This window comes from Mastomys coucha, unplaced genomic scaffold (assembly GCF_008632895.1).
Source record: "Mastomys coucha isolate ucsf_1 unplaced genomic scaffold, UCSF_Mcou_1 pScaffold21, whole genome shotgun sequence".
Classification (NCBI taxonomy): Eukaryota; Metazoa; Chordata; class Mammalia; order Rodentia; family Muridae; genus Mastomys; species Mastomys coucha.
In genome coordinates, this window is record NW_022196904.1 from 190380265 (window position 1) to 190400172 (window position 19908).

The 19908-nt window shown below is 48.7% G+C and overlaps 1 protein-coding gene across 7 annotated transcripts in view; it reads right to left on the reverse strand.

The window, feature by feature from the left end:
• The window catches only part of Hspa12a (heat shock protein family A (Hsp70) member 12A), a 147038-nt gene that overhangs the window by 25594 nt on the left and 101536 nt on the right, over positions 1-19908 (reverse strand). For all 7 annotated transcript variants that reach the window (XM_031390842.1, XM_031390847.1, XM_031390846.1 and 4 more), the window contains 3 exons: positions 5426-5511; positions 4454-4578; positions 2120-2306 (listed from right to left, as the gene is read on the reverse strand). In XM_031390842.1, coding sequence (XP_031246702.1) covers positions 2120-2306; positions 4454-4578; positions 5426-5511 — 398 coding nt within the window. The remainder of the gene's footprint in view (positions 1-2119; positions 2307-4453; positions 4579-5425; positions 5512-19908) is intronic.

Sequence of the window (19908 nt, forward strand, 5' to 3'; positions counted from 1 at the left end):
CTGTTTGTCAAAGCCGAATCCCGTGCCCACCTGGCCAGAATCCCTTGTCCCGCAGAACAGGGACCCCTCGAGAAATCCCGGTCCGTGGCAGGGTCCCATCTGAAAAAAATGTGTGAGTCCTTTTCAGCCAGGAGAAATGCAACCTCACATAATCCTAGAGCCCTGGGGGGGCAGGGTGCCAGTGGTGGTGTTCCTGCTAGCTCTGTGTGTCTCCTCAGATGCTAATGGAAGCCACCATCCAGCTAGAACTTTCCTTCCTCTGAGAGCATCATGTGTTTACATCACTTTGATCTTTACACTCCCTGTGAACATAATGCTATAACTCTCCATTTTAAAAAGGAGCATGAGCTGGCTCTGGTGGTGTGGGCACAGGAGTGTTGGCCCGGCCCTTTGCCTGGGCAGTGATGGAGAGCTGGCCCTAGTGGCATGGACATGGGAAAGCTGGCACACCCCAACATCTACCCAATCTTTGAACTGCTGGAGCATGTGAAGGGGCCAGTCCTACAGATCTAAAGCTACAGGATTTCCATGACACAGGGCAACAGGATATCCAAGAGGAGTCCCCATGAGAATCCAGGATTGATGTGTAGTAGAAGCCAGAGGCCTCAAATCAGACCAATGACTCATTGCAATGAACATCTGCAAGCAAAGTTGTTTGAGCAAAAGAGTGTACTGTTTGACACACTGTGACATACCACAGCTTCCACAGCCAGATGGGGGCTTCTGGGGAAGATGGGGGAGGAGGTTACAGGGTAGAGAGCAGATATGGAAGGACTTGGAAATGAATGGAATTTGGGGTTCATGATATAAAATTCACAAAGAATCAATGAAAATTATGCAAATATTTTTTTTAAAAAGGAAGTACAGTGAGGTCTAGCAAGGTCATATGGTTTGGACTAAGTGTCTTCGAGAAATCAGGGGTGGGATTGAAACCCATGGCATGTGGCCAGAGTCTAGGTTCTTCATCTAGTTTCTACTTTTCCCATGAAGCTTTGGGATGGGGATGCCTGTTTGACCTGGGCAACTCAGAGAACACTGGCTTGCTCAGGGTTTTAGAAGTGAAGCCACTGGTCTGTCATTCAGCCCTCTAATGACTACCACATGCACTTAGCTTCTTGCTCCATGCACACAGAGAGCGGCCTGTCCATTATTACTGGTTTGTAGAGGAGTTTTAATCCAGCTCTGGCAAGGGATCACATCCAAAGACTTTCTACATCTGTGTGATCTGGCTGCAATGACACAGCTTTTAATCCCTGTGGCTGGAATACTGACATGCCCTTAGGGCGCACCTTTAATCCCAAATAATGAAGGGAAAGTTAGTTTGTAGAAGGAAGCAGCTATGTTTGAGAGTGACGTCTAGTTGAAAGGCAGACAAAGTGACGAATCAGAGATAGATTTGACCAAATGAGTCAGAGATGGAATATGCCCAACTCTCATAAGAACAGACAAGGAAGAGAGGCAGCTTTAGATAGCAGTGCAAAGAGAGGGAGAGAGGGAGAGAAGGAGAGAGGGAGAGAGGGAGAGAAAGCAGTTTTACAGAGACAGGTTGCAGGTGAGTAATTCAGTCAAAAGCCAAGAGAATGCTTGGAGAAGCATTTGGGCCAGAACAGGCTGAGTTGAACTAGCCAGACAGAGTTCAGAAAGAGTTAGAAAGGGTGAGCTTACTCAGCAGTAAGCCTCTGAAACAACAATTACATCTGGTGAATAAAAGATATTTTTACACTGGCTATAATTTCCAAACCAATCAATTAGTAAACAGCCTCAGCCCTGACCCACCTCCCCTACTTCGGTCTTTAGCCACGAGGTGGTATCAGTGGGTAGAGGGCCCACTGATCTCCCAACAGTCCCTTGGGCAGCAAGGGGGCAGCACCTTACACCCATGCCACAGCTGGGATGCCCTCTGGCCTGTCAAATTCCTAAACAAAACAAACAACTAAATACCCTCAACAACTCCTGCTCCCCCAGCAGGATGTGCTGTGAGCCCACAAACGGATGTAAGGAGCTGTGCCTTCCAGGCAGCGACAAGACCTAGTTAGATGTTCATTAATTTCTGTTTAGGAAAGACCTGGGGGTGACCCCTATACTGAGGTCCCTTGCTCCCCTAAAGAGGCCAACTCACCCCTGTGGTGTGGAGTTTCATCTTGAACTTCTCCAAGTATAGCCATTGCTTGGCCTCATTGGGGTCCAGGTCATGGTAGAAGTCCCTGGCAGCATACCCAAAGCTGTGGAACTTCCTCTCTGGTGTCAGCAAGATGGTGGTCGGGGTCTTCTGGTTGGAAACACCAGGGTCGCCTCCTTCCCATCTCCTGTCACCAAGGAAAAGCAGAAGTTATGGATCTTTGAACCGCCCCCCCAATCTAGTCAGCACAGTGGAGCTGAGTACCTACTGTGTACATCTGTCATTGATATGAGAGCTCAGACTCACTCTGCATCAACTGACTAACATCCAGACACACCTCGGTTAGGAGGAGAAGGGACAAGAACCAGGTTCTTACCCAAGACAAGTTCTGTGGTTTCCTTTCTCTCAGAGTTTACTGAGCAGCTACTATGTGCCACATGGCTGGTGACACACGGGTACAGTGCTTCCACTAAGCTAAAACCTGGTAGGCCACATACCATTTTGTTTTTCATTTGCAAGTACTCAGCAGCTGATATGAATACAGAGCTAGCTAGATTCCTCTTCTAAATAAGACCAGTATGAACAAATGCAGCAAGACATGCCTGACAGGATAGAAAGAGGGAGCCCAGGGACATGACTTGAGGGTCCAGGGAAGGCAGAAGCAACAGCTGGTAGGGCCCAGGAGAGAGGACCCAGGAGAGATCTCAGAAGGAAGGTCACTTCAGGATGCTTTAGGTGAATTGGCCCAGGTGGTTAAGTGATGGTGTTGGTCAGGCAAAGCCTGTGCAGTGAGATGTGCTGTGCACGAAACAAGAGTGAGGGGTGGGCTGGGACATTAGTGGAACTGGGCTGGAGAGACCTGTGAATAATGGGGAACAGGTGCAAGTCTAACAGCAGATCAGGGATGCTGCTGTTGAGCACAAAGGCAAGTGGGTGTAGAGGTCATGCCTCGCCTGGGGCAGAGCTGAGAGAGACTTAGGAAGAGAGAGGACAAAGTTGAACAAGACCAGAGGGCCAAGGTGATGATGGGGAGCCCAGGGGACCCAGGAAGGGGGAGCTCAGATAGTGACCTGGGGTGCTGGGGAGGAGGAGGCTATAACACATGCATGTAACAGAAGGAGGGGCCCCAGACAGCTTCCATAGCTCAGTGGGAGCCATGGTGACAAGACAGGGATCATCCTGATGAGGAGACACCGGGGCAGAGGAGGAAACAGGTGGACAGACACAGACATGCAATGGGGCAGGGCTGGGGTTGGTTCGACCCCAGAGATGTTTCCTTCTCTTGGAGAGAAGGAAAAAAAAAGACTAGGGAGATGGACTGGGAAGGGCAGGTTGCTCATGTTTCTTTTCTCTTGGGGTTCCTGCTCTCCTGAAGCCAGGGCTGCCAGGAGCCCACGCTGTTCCCTTCCCTGCCAAGCCTAGACCTGGGAGCGGCCTTAGTGGCAGACATGGGCCAGATCTAGTACAGGATGGAATAGCTGCTACCCAGGCTGAGTTCCAACCTATCCTTTGAGCATCGCCATGTCCAGCATGAAAAGGCTCTCACAGGGCAGACTGGTGCCTCCCTCTTGAGGGACTTCCACTAAGGTAGCCGTGGCACCGTCTCTGGACAGATTCCCAGTCAAGTTGCACATTCCCTCATAGGCTAAGTGCTTCAGGCTTGCTGTGAGTCACTTTTTCAATGACAAATACTGATATCTCACTCTGAGATCAATTCCTGAATCCCCAGGGACATTGTCCCATGGGACCCCAAGGACCGTGGTGTAAGCATTAAGGATGCCCTAGAGCATTTTGGCTTCAGGGTCACTAGGCTGAGGCCCACCCTTCTCTGCTTTCCCAGGGCCTGGGTGTTTTCTGCACAGGGAAGAGCTGGCACCTTCCTGTTCACATTTTTCCTGTATGCTGATTTAGTCCATAGAAATTTTCACTAAATTTGCACAAAGAACACATGAGGCAGGCATGACCTCTCTGGAGTGAGGAAAGAGAGGTATAGCAGGATCAATAATTGCCTGAGATCACCAGAAAGTGGCTAGCCGTGGATCACCTCTATCACAGATACTATATAAGGGGAATCTCCTGGCTCCTCTCACCCAGGCCAAACACTGGAATCGTTCTAGCTGGAATTCTATCGTACTGCACAGCTCCTCCCTAAACTATGTAAGAATTAACCGGATGGTTGACAGATGGGAACTTGTGGTCTGGATGTTGGCAAGTAGCACGGGGAGTCTAGACCTGAATCCAAGTGCTTTCCTGCACACCGGTGACTAGCCTACCCGAAAGTCCACACAAGTGTGGTATCCAGGCCACCTGCTGCCCCTCCCCTGCCACACTCACCGCATCACATGGATACATTCTGGCTCCTTGGTAAAGCTGTAGGCATAGCCACTGGACGTAGTCCCAAAGTCGATGGCCACCACCACAAGAAAGGTCTGCTGCTCCGAGACGGGGTCAGTATCGTTCTGCAAGTGCATGGGGAGCCACAGGAGGGTGAGGGCCAGGCCTCGCCTTCAGAGAAAACCTCCACCCTGCCCAGTTTGGCATTCACTGCAGGCAGACTACCCTGCTCAAGCAGGCCAGCCCCAGTTCCCACCAGAGAGGGAGAGGCTCAAAGAGAAATGGAAGCAACCCTGACTGGCTGAGGGTGCCCCCTGTAGATGCTTCCCTTCATCAGCTGAGGGCATACTGGCTAACCATGGAAATGTACCATGGGGCAGAAGCCCAGAGTGTCTCCTTGTGCAGACACCATCTCCCCACTACTGCAGAACCCCCGCCACCACTCTAGGCTCTCAAGAGCTGATCCCCCTGTCTGCTCAGTACTCTCCAGGCTGGTAAACTCTCTGCAAACATCAGGCACTCCTCAGAAAGCATTTCCAGGCCCAGGATAGGAAGCAGACTTGGCAGAGTACATTTGCTTCCACCACATCCATGTACACACAAGGGTGTGTGAGGGGCTGCCTAGCAAAGGCAGCTAACACATGCACACACAAACACACACACTCACACATGTACACTCACACATACACACACAGTCACACATGCACACACAGTCACGCATGCACACACATACAAACTCACACTTACACATGCACACACACATGCACATAAATTCACACACACACATACTTACACACACATGTATACTCACACATGTAAACACACGCTCATACACACACTCATGTACACAAATTCACACACATGTACACTCGCACATGTACACACACAAACACATACACATGCACACACTCACACTCACTCACACACATATATACACACTCACACACACATACACACACACACATTTCTTACCAAGATATGGGAAGGGGACAGAGGTGTGATTCCTGTGTCCCCGAGACTCCGTGCTGGAGAGGAATATGCAGATGTGGGGGCCGTTTCTAAAAGGAAAGACAAAAAATAGTTTCTTAAAAGTGACGCAGGCCAGCTCAGGGAGCAGAAAGGAGGCCAGTGTGGCTTTGTTCCTGTACACATGGTTCTAAAATGTCCCCTACCATGCCAAACAAGGCAGTTCCCAGCCAGGAAGGCAGGATGTCCCTGCCCAGGTCAGAACCTCTTGTGCTTGGCCTTTAGAACTTGAGCAACTAGATGTTCCTACCCCTTTTGTCTAAGTGACCACCTGGTCTGTCACTGCCACCCTCACATCTACCCTCATTAAGCAGGAGACACTGCTCTGTTCACAGAAGAGCTCAGCTCCGTAATGCACAGTGCCCTGTAATGTAGACTCCACAGTGGACCAGCGCAACCTGAGTCATGTGCAGGAGAATGTGGTCCTCTGAGCCAAGCACTTATCATCTTCATCAGAACAGCTGTGACAGCTTGCAGGAGCCCACCGCAATGGGACAGGGACTGGGGTGGGGTGGGGGGATGTCACAGGACTGTCACCTGAGACTCCAGTCTTTCCCCCAGCATTTGTTCATGATTCTGCCCTAACTGCAGTAGCCTTGCAGGCTGGGGAAGCACTGGAGGATATAGGCTGGGAAACACCAGGGAAGCCGCTCCTCTTGTGTGGCCCTGGAGAAGCCACCATCCCATATTGGGTGTGGATTTTCTAGTGTGGCTGCTTCATGGAACACCCATGTTCCTGTAAGCAACCCCCTCCCCCATGCTCTGTGTGCCTAATAGCCTCACTGGTTCCCCAGTCTGACCTTTAGAGGACTCATGTCACTGTAAATTCATGACAGAGAGATTACTCATGTCTCCCTATGGAAGCAACTATTGCAACAGAGAAGACAGGCCAGTCTTCAGGTGTTCTGGAAGAGCATCTACAGTCTGCAGGTTGCCAAAGGTGCAGAGGACCAACAATTCTTATTTATGGAATAGGGTACATGAGAGCAATTCCCAGGAACAGCATCCAATGACTGACTGATGCTGCATCATCTGCCCCTTCCAAGGCGCAAGGCCCCCCAGAGCACAGTGAACTCACATCTTCAGGGATGCTGAAGGTTTCCAACATTCAGGAAGGAAAGAGTAGGAGCCAAACGGTAACTGGGTTAGCTGCCCTGGCCCTGGGACTGATCCCCATGAGGGAGACTAGGTCAAACAGAAGGACAGTGGAAAGGGGCACAAATGTCTTGTTGCCCATGGTCCTCACCCTGTTGCAATGATTCAAGTACAGACATTTGTTCTGGAGCAGTCTCGGGGATCCCCAAAGACAAGACATGCTGCCCTTGGTCAATAATCAAAAGCTCCACAGTGCCCTCTTGCCCACTGCCCAGGGCTGGCAGGGCCCCAAAGCAAACAAGCAAAGACTTGCTGACAGAAGCTGCCAGCCAATCAGGGAATCAACAGCCAGATGCTGCATGCCCACCAGTACCAGGGGCCAGGCACTGCTCTGGAAACCCTGCTAGTTTAGGACACAGCTTAATTCCATGTAGGCAGTGGGTGGGTTGGCTCTATCTGGGAAAGGCTCTCCTCTCTGGGGGAGCATGAGGAATAGCTCCATCTGCTAAATTGCTTTATGTTAATCCCATCCTCTTACAGAATTGCTTTTTTTTTCCTACTCAGTGGGAATTCAAACAGCATTATTCCAATGGCTCCCAAGCAGGCTGAAGAGCAAGGAGAGAGAATGTGAAGTCTCCTATCTGCAAGTCACTTCCTATCTGAGCTCATGGCCTTTCTCTTCCTCAGAAGGCTCCGTGAGTTTAGGAGCTTCATTAGCCATCAGAGAAATGCAGATGAAAACTGCCAAGATATCAGACTATGGTGGTGCACACCGTTAATCGGAGCACCTGGGAGGCAGAGGCAGGTGAATTTCTGAGTTTGAAGCTATTGGTCTACCAAAAACTACAATGAGATGCTGCTTCACCCACAAGGATGACTATAATTCTTAAAAGGAAAGAAAAAGAACCAGGCGGTTGTGGTGCACGCCTTTAATCCCAGCACTTGGGAGGCAGAGGCAGGTGGATTTCTGAGTTTGAGGCTAGCCTGGTCTTTGTAGACCAGTGAGTTCCAGGACAGCCAGGGCTACTCAGAGAAACCCTGTCTCGAAAAACCAAAAAAAAAAAAAAAAAAAGGAAAGAAAAAAAAGTATAGAAATTGGAAGTCTGGTGCCTTGCTGGTGAAATGTAAATGGGCCAGCTGTTCTGAAAATGGTCTGGCTGCTCCTCGAAATGTCATATGTAGAACAGTTATGTGATCCAGCAACATAACTAGTAGAGACTTGGAAACAGACTCACAGAAAGACTTGTATGTGAATGCTCATGGCAGCATTCACAGTAACCCAAACTGGAAACACACCCATGTGGCCATCCACAGAGGAAGGAGTACTGAGGTTCACCAACATGGCAGGATAGTATCGGGGGTGGGGGGCAGTGCAACCACATGCAAAGCCAACAACATTCCTACACACACGGTAACAGCAGTGAGCCAGGAAACACTACACACACGGTAACAGCAGTGAGCCAGGAAACAGTAGAAACAGGACAGACGTGAAATACTGTGTACTTTCGCTTGCATGAACTATCCTGAATAGGCAAATCCAAAAGAAAGTAGGTAAAGAGTGACCAGAGGTTATTGCTCGGGAAGCCCAGAGCTCCTGACTGGGACAATGAAGAGTGTTGCAAATAGTGATGCTTGTGGCAGGCACACTGTTGTGAACATAAACCATGCTGCTCATTAATTGTACATGAAATATAAAATTGTTTCAATGGGAAGCTCTGTGTTATGTACACTCTACCATAATAAAAATATTTACTAAGCACTCATCTTGGGCTCGTGATGTAAGTCAGCTATCAGAGTGCTTGTCCAGCACGCACAAAGCCCTGAGTTTGACCCGCAGAACCACAGAATCACCCACACCTATAATCCCAGCACTGTGAAGGTAGAGGCAGGAGGATCAGATGTTCAAAGTCATCCCCATGTTATTATATAGGGAGTTTAAGGGCAGCCTAGGCTGCCTAAGGCCTCGTCTAACAACAAAACTTATCTTGCTTATTGGAGGACAACCTTTCCTGTTCCTATTAGTACCCATGGCCCGCTCTGCTCTTGAAAAGAGAATGAGGGAGACTTGGCTCCTCAGCTAGCCTGCAGAACACCCCCAGCTTTGCTCACTTCCAAGCAAAGGGAACCTCTTCTTATAAAAGCCGGAAGGCTGTGTCTCCATACTGTGGCCTAGTCTAACAACCCTTCCACTGGTTGATGATGGCTGCATCCTATAAGAAGCCCCTGGGGCAACCTCGGGCCAGCTGCCATCCACCCAGGAGCTACCCTCTCTCCACCTGCCCTTGAAGCCTCCCTTGAAGCCCTGAGGCTGGGTGTCCACATTTGCACAGAAGGTCTTGGAAGATACCAAACATCTAATTGCCCAGAAAATCTGGTGTTGGCAATTAGCAAACAAGCTGCATGCACAGGGGCTGCACATGCCCTGCTGCCTCCTAGTCCTGATTAACTTGTCACTCAGTTGTTCACAAGCTTTGTTTGTCTCGTGACATGCAGAACAGCACACGTTGAGGCAGGCATTAAACATGCACATGCTTTGGGACCTCAGGGGACACCATGATATACTGAGGGCAAAAATCAAGGATCAGGGAGATGGTCCCTGTCCTCCCCTCCCCCGACACATATGGCACAGTATTGAACAAATCATGTGACTTGCTGATCACTTTCCAGGCCGAGAGGCAGCGGAACTTCATGGACTTCTTCCATCAAAAATTAAAAGTCAGCTGCGCTGTGCAGATTTCAAACGGATCTGCCTGGTTGGGAAGGGTGGAGTTATGTCATTCTCATAGATAGGTGCAAAAATCAAGGTTTAAACTTCAAGGGAAATGGAACAGCCCTACTGTGTTCCCTGAGAGGGTACAGAGGAAAGCTTAATTCTGCTGCACTGAGTCCCAGCCAGGACCGACTTCTTTAGTGCTATATACAAATCACAATAACTAAGGCAGTGGAACTTGAAATCCTTCCGGTAGATAGAAGATAATGATAACGGGCAACAGTGTATGAGAGGCTACAGGTATAGGCTTCGCTTAGACAATGGTCATCTACAAAAGGAAATGCCAGGCGCCACCAGTTCATGCTGCTGTACAGTGACAGCCCAATAGGACACAAACTCAGACAGCACACAGTTGTGACACCAAAAGCTCAACATGCGAGAAGTTTCCTACTAATGGCCTTGGAAGAAGAGAAATGAGGCTCAGCTGTAGAAACCGGGAAAGGGACAGCGGCACTGTAAATTAAAGGCAGATGCTTACTAGGAAGGTGGCCGGGGGGCAGAGCTGAGACGCCTAGGAGTCTGGAGAAATGCCCACTTGATCACACAGAAACCTTCCCAGGACTGTCCCATAACACGGTGGGTGCATTGGCTTTCTGTGGCCGTGACAGAATACCTGAGATTATCAGCTGAGAAGGCAGGATGGTTTATGATTGACTTACATCTCAGAGGACTGACTCTGGTGGCTTGGCCCTGATGCTTTGGGCTTGTGGTAGACACAGTCATAGTGAGAACATGTGGTAGAGGGAGTTCACTCACCTCTAGGCCAGGAAATATAGACAGACAGACATACACATACACACACACACACACACACACACACACACACACAAACACACACATACCATACACACACACACATTCAACTCTACACATATACTACATATACACACACTACACATACACACACACACATACACACACACACATACACACACACATACACACACATACACACACACATACACACACACATACAACACACACACACATACAACACACACATACCACACACACACATACACATACACATTGTACACACAATACACACATACCACACACACACACATACACACATACACTCAACTCCACACATATACTACATACACGCACACTACACATACCACCTGCACACTACACATACCACACACACACCACACATACACACACACCACACACATACTACACATACACATATTATACACACACCACACACACTACAAACACACCACACATATATACGACACATGTATATCCACACATACTTCACCCACCCACACACTCTACATATTACACACACACACACTCCATTCATATACACACACTACACATACCATACACACCACACACACACCCATACTCCACACACACACCACACACACACACATACACGCACTCCACACATACAAACTATATACACAAACATACACGCCACATACTCCACACACACATACTACACACACAAATGCATATACACCACACACCACACACTACACATGCACCATACACACACACACACATACACACAACACATATACACCGCACGCATTCCACACACACATACTACACACACTCCACACACACATACTACATACACACACCATACGCACCACACACACTCCACACACATTACCCACACACACCACACCTACACCACACACCACACACATACTATACATACACACACATACTACACATACACACCACACACACCACACACACTCCACACATATACTACACACACTGCACACACACACATACACACACTGCACATACATACACTCCACACATATACGCCACACACACATACTACACACACACACCACAAACACACCACACATATACCCCCTACACACATAGTACACACACACACACCATACACTCCACACACACATACTACACACACATACCACATACACACCACACATATATACTACACATACACACACCATACACACACATACTCACCACACATATACCACACACATACCACACACACACTCACCACACATAAACCATACACACATTACACATGCACACCACACACACCACACATATACCACATACACCACATACACCACACACCACACACACACTTACCACACATACACCACACACACACACACCACACACACACACACATTCACCACACATATACCACACACACATTACACATGCACACCACACACACCACACGTATACCACACACACACTCACCACACACACACACATATACACACACCACATATATACTACACATACACGCCTCTCACACAGAAGTCAGAAGGACTGGGACCACTGCAAAGATGCAGACAGTCAACTGCAATCCCTTGGCAAGGCTAAGAGGAGGTGAGCCTGGTGCTCTCTTGTGAATGGAAACTTAACCATTGAGTTTCCTACATCAATAATTTTAGATACCTTTTTTGTGGTACTAAGAATTGAACATAGAGCCTCACAGATGCCAGAAGTGCTCTCTCCCACTGAGCTGTAGAGTCAGCCCATGTCTTAGATAATTTAATATCACCTCAGTCTTATACAACTAGGTATGTAGACTATCTTTTAAAAAAAATAGTTTAGTGAATCTAAAATCAGGTTGAGAACGATGTTCGTTGGTTCATTTAAAATGACACACAGCACAGAAGGGTACAGGAAATCAAAGTATTTATGCAGCAAAGTAAGAGATGAACAGATAGAAGTACGCTGAACCAATGAGTCTGCTGCTACTCGACTCCTTGGAACCTGAGCCTGGCATCGGGGAGCAGCTAGTTAGCTTAACCGTCATGGCTTTCCTTAATGGCCTAGGGATTAAAATGCGGGCTTCATCTGGTTCCAGCTACAAATGCAAGGCACGTAAAAATCAGGTCACTTTGTTGCTATCAGCTCTAAAGACTTTCATCAGAGCGAGCACTCTTAAGATGAAAATAAAAAATGAAGTCTTGCGAAGGGAGTTGTAATTCATAAACTTGCTTGTTGCCCTTGTCTCTGTGGGGGACATTAGTCAGCAAATGGCAGCGAACAGACTCCCCTGCAGTGCGTGATACATGGAAATTGATCTCATGTCCTAAACAAGATGCTTTTAAAGATGAAGATGGAGCCACTAGGCTGGCCTTAAGCCTCAGAGCCCCCACCACCAGGCCGGCCTTACACTGTAGAGCTCCACTAGGCCGGCCTTAGAGCTCCGCCAGGCTGGCCTTAAGCCTCAGAGCCCCCGCCACCAGGCTGGCCTTACGCTGTAAAGCCCCAGACTCATGTGAGACATGACAGGCAAGCTCATCACAGGCTTCTTTCCTCCCTGAGGAGCTCTCTTTGCTGACTTTCAGATTTATGTTTCTATTAAATAATGGGGCCTTTCCAAAGACATTCTGTTTTTTAAGGTTCATAACTTTAAAAATGCAATACACACACACACACACACATATATACACATATGTACATATATGCATGTATATATGTGTATATATACGTATATATGTGTATATATACATTTATACTTGTATATATATATTTTTTTCCCATTTCTTCTTTCCTGGAATGACAGGTATTTGCCTAAATAACAACCTCTGTGCAGAAGCTTGCTCTTTCTCTTCTTACACACTGTCTTTGCGGTATCATCTTGGAAAACTGATCTGCTCAAGGTCATGTGTAGGTTACTGGAAAATGTCTTTTGGGAAGGAGGGTAAAAACCTCTTCTATTGCCCTGGAACAGGCTTCATGGCTAGCTGAACTAATGCATTAAACCAAGTTGAAGTTCCATCTCAGTAAATAATTGATGGTTTTTTTTTTTTAATTACTGTGGTTGATGTCCAGAGTAAATAGAAATTTTATTACCATGAGCAGGGAGACCCTCTCGCTAAAGAGAATCCTGAGTATAAAATAACTGCTCTCCAGATGCTATGTCATAATTATGGAAATGAGCACTCTGTGGCTGAAACCAAAGTATCCAGGATGGGCCAAATGTGACAATGGCCTGAATCTTCTAGCAACCCTCCCTGCTTCCCAGACAGTCCAAGAGAGGAGACCAAGAACGGTAAGGTTCCCCCAGTCAGTGAGTTACCGGAGACAGTCAGCTGGGCACTTTCTCCTCTTATGCCCAGGTTCAAACACGGGTTCCTTGGCCTTCAATTTATGCCTCGTCATGTGCAGGCAACTGCTAGGAGTGGTGAGGAAACACCTACTAGACCAAAAGCCTGCATAAATCAGATTCAGCAACCAGGCAGCTAGGACAGAGGTCTTAAAGCCTACACCCACAGTGACACACTTCCTCCAACAGAGCCATACCTACTCCAACAAGGCCACACCTCCAAATAGTGCCACTCCCTGGGCCAAGCATATTCAAAACACCACACAGGGACTAAGTGTTCAAACATGTGAGTCTATGGGGGGACATTCCTCATTCAAACCACCACAGTTACATGCCTGATACCACTCAAGAGAATATCCCTACTTCTTTAGCAAGACAACCCTGCCTTGTCCTCCAGGCCCCATGCCCAAAAGTCAGCCCTTTTTGTTTGGGTTCCTCTGCTCATCTATGCTTGGCAAGGAACCGGCAATGTTCAGGTGCCCCGAGTGCTAAACTGGGTTTCTCCAAGAAACAATCACAGGAAAAAGGAAGGGTTGGAGACATGGATCTGAGGTTCCCAGCCTCATGTGCATTAGCACTCCCCAGATGGCTTATTACAGTGGATGCCTCAGCACACCCCACTCCTCCAACAGGTCTGAGGCACTAACTGTGAGCCCACAGGGAGTTCCCAGTGCCTGACTCTGCCCCAGAGATTAACTTCTACAGCTTGAAAGAACTCAAAATACATCAACCACAGGGACTGCAACCTGCAGACTCTTACAGGATCACAATTTTTTTTAAACTCATAAGATGAGAAATGTAAACACTGATCAAATATTGATGATGTTAAGGATTTATTATTCAGAGTGTAGCTGTAGAATTCTTTTTTAAAAAATGCCCTTTGGGGAGACAGCCTCAAATATTCACAGATTTGACTAGGAATTGGGTCCAAATAATATGGGAGGGGTGTGGCTCAGCCAGTGGAACGGCACACTGTTAGCACTTGGTTTGTAGATGCAAAGGATCAGACGCCTGAGGTTAACTTTGTTGCCCTGGCTGGCCTTGGTTTTTTGTCACCTTGACACAGACTTGGGTCACCTGGGAGGAGGAAACCCTAACTGAGGAGTTGCCTCGGTCAGATTGGACTGTAGGGCATTTTCTTAGTTAATTATTGCTATGGGAGAGCGCAGCCACCGTGGGTGGTACACCATCCCTCGCAGGTGGTCCTGAATCATTAGAAAGTCAGTTGAGCAAGCCATGGGGAACAAGCCAGTCAGAAGCCACTCCTCCACGGTTTCCGCCACCATCATCATACTGGTCCATGGTTACACCGTGGAAGAGACAAGAGTGCCCCAGCATACAAGGTCAGTAAATGTGTATGCCCCTGCATTTAGATTCTGTGAGTTTGTTCATCAAAGCTGAAAATCCATACCAGACAGAAACTCAGCAAATGGAATGTACAGGAAACTTATAGTGACAGGAACTGTAAGGGTCAGGGCTGCCAAGGCTGACAGACTGTCTGGGCCCCGCTTCCCACTTAGCCTCTCAGCTCACCAGGGCACTTCCAGACTAGCCACAGAGGAATATGGAAGGCCACACAGCCTTGAGCAGCCTTCTTGATTCTTGCAAGAAAGATTTCCCATCTGAAAAATAAGGCCAATGTGGCACTCTTTTCTACCTGAAATAGACCCCTCCAAGTTATCGGTAAACAGGCCTGGGAGGGTGCGGCCTTCGGAGGCCACTGCACAGCTTCTGGAACTGCTGTGAATCTGAAGAACATGCTTCTATCACCCAGTCGGCTGGGCTCACTGAACAGGAACAGGTCCCTGCCCATGTTTCCTCGGGAGGGACAGGGGAACAGGAAGGAAGAGCAGGCAGATAGAATGTCTGGGTTTACCTTTCTCTAGCTGAACTCTCTAGTAAGAAAGTGTTGTTTTATGTCCAGGAAAGGGCTGTTTTCCAGCCAGGCATGTACCCCAAGCTGGAGAACCTGGACACACCCTCCAACATTATACAGGTGCCTGTGAAGGCAGAGCTGTGAGCACATGACACAATCCTCTGCAGAGTTCCTTAGTAGAAGAGATGTCCCACGACAGATGCATAACTGGTTAGTTGACTTTGAAGGGCATCTCCCAAGCACAGACAAGTGCTATCCCATGCCAGGAACCTATGGGCTACAGCTTCTCTTAGATGCTAGGATGTGGCAGGATAAGGATACAGTCACAGAGCAGGTAGTGCCAGCACAGGCCCATTCTAGCCTTTTCCTTAGACACTCTAGCCCAGCATGCTGGTCCAGCCGCAGCCGCCTGCTAAAGGGCTGAGGCGTGGCCACCCTCCCACCTTCCCCTCCCTTGCAGACAATCATTTTCATATTGCTGTGGAATAAACACTAAGATTCTGAGGCTGGCTGACTGATACAGTGTTGCTGGCCATGGTGGCTCATATTTGTAATCTCAGCACTTGGAAGGCTGAGGCAGGACAATCAACATGGGAAGCTAGCCTGGACTACATAGTGAGTTCAGGACTAGCCTGAGCTATACCATAAGACCCTGTCTCAAAGAAACTAAACAAATTCTGTGTGACTATTTTCATGGACAAAGCTTTTGCTCACAGAAGGTAAAAGTAAAAACAGGAAAATGCTCAGAGGTGCGAGAGAGCCCTGAGAACAAGGCAGGCCAACTGCCTAGCACAGCCTTGGGAAGAGTCTGGTGGCTGGTGTACAAACTGCAGCGACACCTCCAGGACTCAACACTCCATTCAGCACAGCTCTTGCACCACGGGTAACACACAGGGACAGCCTTGGAGGCTTTCAAGAAGAAAGAAGAAAAGTTTTTTTCTGATGACTTAAGATCCTTTAAACTCAAAGCCCATAATTCTTCTGTGCTTTTATGAGACTGACTGGCTACCTACCATGCAGCAAGGCACCTGACTTCTCAGTATTTTTAATACTGAAATCTTGAGTGGTGAACTTGCATGTCAACAAGGACAGGATTCTTCAGCTGGGTCGAGTTACTGATTAACACTGGGCTTCACTAATGGAAAGCGTGAATGGCAAAATCTCAAGAGGAGCTTCCTTCTGGTGGAGCTGATAAAAACGTATTTAACTCAGAAGCACTCCCCAACACTCCCTCATCTCTGGACTGGATCTGTTCAGTCTTTTATCAGGAAAGGTAAGGGTTCCCGAAGCTGCTTTCTAAGGAAGGGGTTTAACTCTAGGGTGTCTTCACAGAGTAGTGGCAAATCCCAAGCTTCTTATCCCATCTACCCCAACCTCCACCGGAACACAAGCTTAGGCAAAAGTGCAAATTGAATCCCCCTGAATTCTTTATAGAGCTGAGGTGGGGGAGCAGTTCTGGAACACAGCAAAGCCAGGCAATAGAAAGTGTAATAATTTTCAGGGGCATGTGTTAACGTGAGCATGAAAAGACTTAAGATAAAGCGGCCTCCTAGGACCCTTTGTTCCAGTCTCATACCCAGTCCAGAAATGCTTGGGCCCAGGAAATGAGCCTTTGTACTGTGACCACCATGCATGGATGGCCAATAGCCCTATCTGGGCTTAGGGAGGAAATATTGGGCACCCGAGGCGGTTCACTTGCCCCTTCGGTCCTGTTCTTGTCATCCACAGGCGTATTCCTCCAAGGACACAGATCTCTGGCTTCAGTCAGCCTTAGGGTAGCCTGCAAAGACAGCCTCACACCCTGTTGTTATCTTTAACAGCCCGTGTGGAACTCAATTAACCTGCACCATCTCTCCTCTACAGAGTGGAATGTGCCATGCATCCCCACCCTGCCACAGCCACGCAACGACCAGCCTAACTCCCACAGCACACCCACTGAACCCGGAATGTCTGAGTCCTGTGTTGACCCTCAGATGAGGAAATACAGGGCTGGTCCCAGGGACACTACCCAAGCCTTTACTTCCCATTCACTACGAGAGGGTCCTGGATGGTGTGGCCTGAGAATGCTCTGGGTTAACAAACAAGGAAGATCCCAAAGCAAGGCATGCCACTGGGGAAGTAGGCAGCTGGCAGCTGGGCAATGGCTTCAGCATTCTCTGCCCAGGAAATCAGCAGGACCAACCAGGGCCTTAGTAAACATCAGCCCAGCCCATGTGTCTGCCCCAGCCCTCTTCTGCCTACCCCTCCAGGCTGCCATCGTGTAGACAGAGAACACGCAGCCATATGAGCTGGCTGACTGAGCGCCCTCAGAACTGAGCTTGTTACTTCAGCTCAAAACAAGGACAAGCGAAGCAGAAGCTGGGTAAAGGAAAGGCTTCGTGGGGAGGACAGACTCATACCAGTGGGAAGGAGCCGCAGAGAGGCTCCTTCTAGTCTGCTGACTAGAAGGGGACTTGTGATGAGTGAGGAAGATGCAGCAGGAACCATGGCAGAGGGGACACCATGAAAAAAACAAAGTGGTATGAACTTCCTCGAGCACTCCACCACTACCACACACACACACACACACACACACACACACACACACACACACGCACACAAACACGCACACACACGCGCGTGCGCACACACACGCACACACGCACACACACACACACACATGCACACAAACATGCACACAAACACGCACACAAACACGCACACAAACACGTTCTGCCTCCGGGTGGCACCCCTTGGGTCCCATCTTAACCATGACCCCCACCTCTAGTACCTGCTGAAGCTCTCTATTGCCCTTTGCATATGATTCAACTACTTAACCAATCAGATGCCTTAATTAGGCTCTCACTACTCCCCTCTCCTCATCACTTATACAACCCTCTCCATCAGCTGGGCTGTGCTCATTGCCCTCTGGGAAGCCATCTGCTGTCCCCTGCACTGTCTGCAGCTCTTTATTGTGGGAGGAACTGACCCTTCTGGGTGATCTCCAGCCACTCCTCCAGGGTGGGGGATGGGACTGAGACTTCAGAGTTAGCTGGACTCAGGGATATCAAGTTCTTCCTTCAGCATTTCTGCCAAAGACAGGACTTTACCCAGGCCTCAGATTCTACAACTACAAACAGAGCTAGCAACTGTCACACTCGGGGAAGACCCATAACAAAGTCCAGAACTCATAAAGAGTGTTCATGAACACGGGCACCACCTGCCACCTGGCCACACAAAGTACATACGCCACTGACAGTCTCCAAGTCAGTCTTGAAAACTTCTACCCTGGTCCAGACAAGGCACCGATCCCACGTGTACCCCAAAATCACTATAGGCAAGCAGGGCAGCCACTGACACCCAGTTCCCATGCCAGCCATGCCCTGCTCATGTGCTGAAATCGCTGCATAGTTGAATGTAAGCCAAACCTATGACCCAGGAAGTCCACTCTCAGGCCTTTACCCATGAGACATGAGGATCCGTGTCTAACATGAGATTTCTTCCAGAATGTTCGCAGCAGCGTTTGTTTGGTTGTGGTTCTCACAGAAGTCAAACACAGTTCCAAGGAGAACAGATAAGTGAAGTAAGGCTTAACCACGAAGAGCTACCACTCTGTTGTAATTAAACCCAGCAACTGGGACACCAAAGCAGGAATGAGCCTCACGATTGCTGCAGAGCAAGAGGCCTTGGGCAAGGAGCACACACTGACCAGGGAGCACGCACTGACCAGGGGGCACACACTGACCAGGGGGCACACACTGACCAGGGAGCACACACTGACCAGGGGACACACACTGACCAGGAAGCATCACTGACCAGGGAGCACACACTGACCAGGGAGCACATACTGACCAGGGAGCACACACTGACCAGGGAGGATGCACTGACCAGGGGGCACACACTGACGGGGGGGGAGCACACACTGACCAGGGGGCACACACTGACCAGGGAGCACACACTAAATGGTTCCCTTATGAAAAGTTCAGAACAGGCAGGCTGGGCTAGGGAGTCGACAGGCACTGAGAAGGGGCGCAGGGAACTTTGTGGAGTGCTGTGATTATAAGAGCTAGTGAGGTAGCTCAGGAACAGAATGATGCTGGTCTAGCATGCACATAGCCCTGGACTCCAGGTGCATAAACTGAAAGTGGTGGTACATGCTTATAATAACACTTAAGAGGCAGAGACAGAAAGATGAGGAGTTCAAGGTTATCCTCAGTTATACAGCAAGTCCAAGGCCAGCCTGGACTGTACACACACACACCCACACACACCAAACAAACAAACAAACAAACAACCCCCCAAAAACCAATCAAACAAAAACCATCCTCTATTCTGCCTGAAGTGGTGCTTGGAACATGTCGCTTCTTGTTGCCATGGTAACAACTTATTAGCATTTAGTGGCTTAACACAAAAATGACTTCATTCTCATTCTTCTACAGGTCAGGCATCTGAAATGGGTCTAATGGCCACATTCAGGGTGTAAGAGGGCAGGGCTGATTCCTTATGGAGGCTCCAGGGAAGAATCCATCTTCTGCATTTTTCAGACTCCCAAGGACATCTGCATCCCTTGGCTCATCTCCCCTCCAACTTTGCAGGCAGCAATGCTGCATCTTCAAAATGTCATGTCTGAT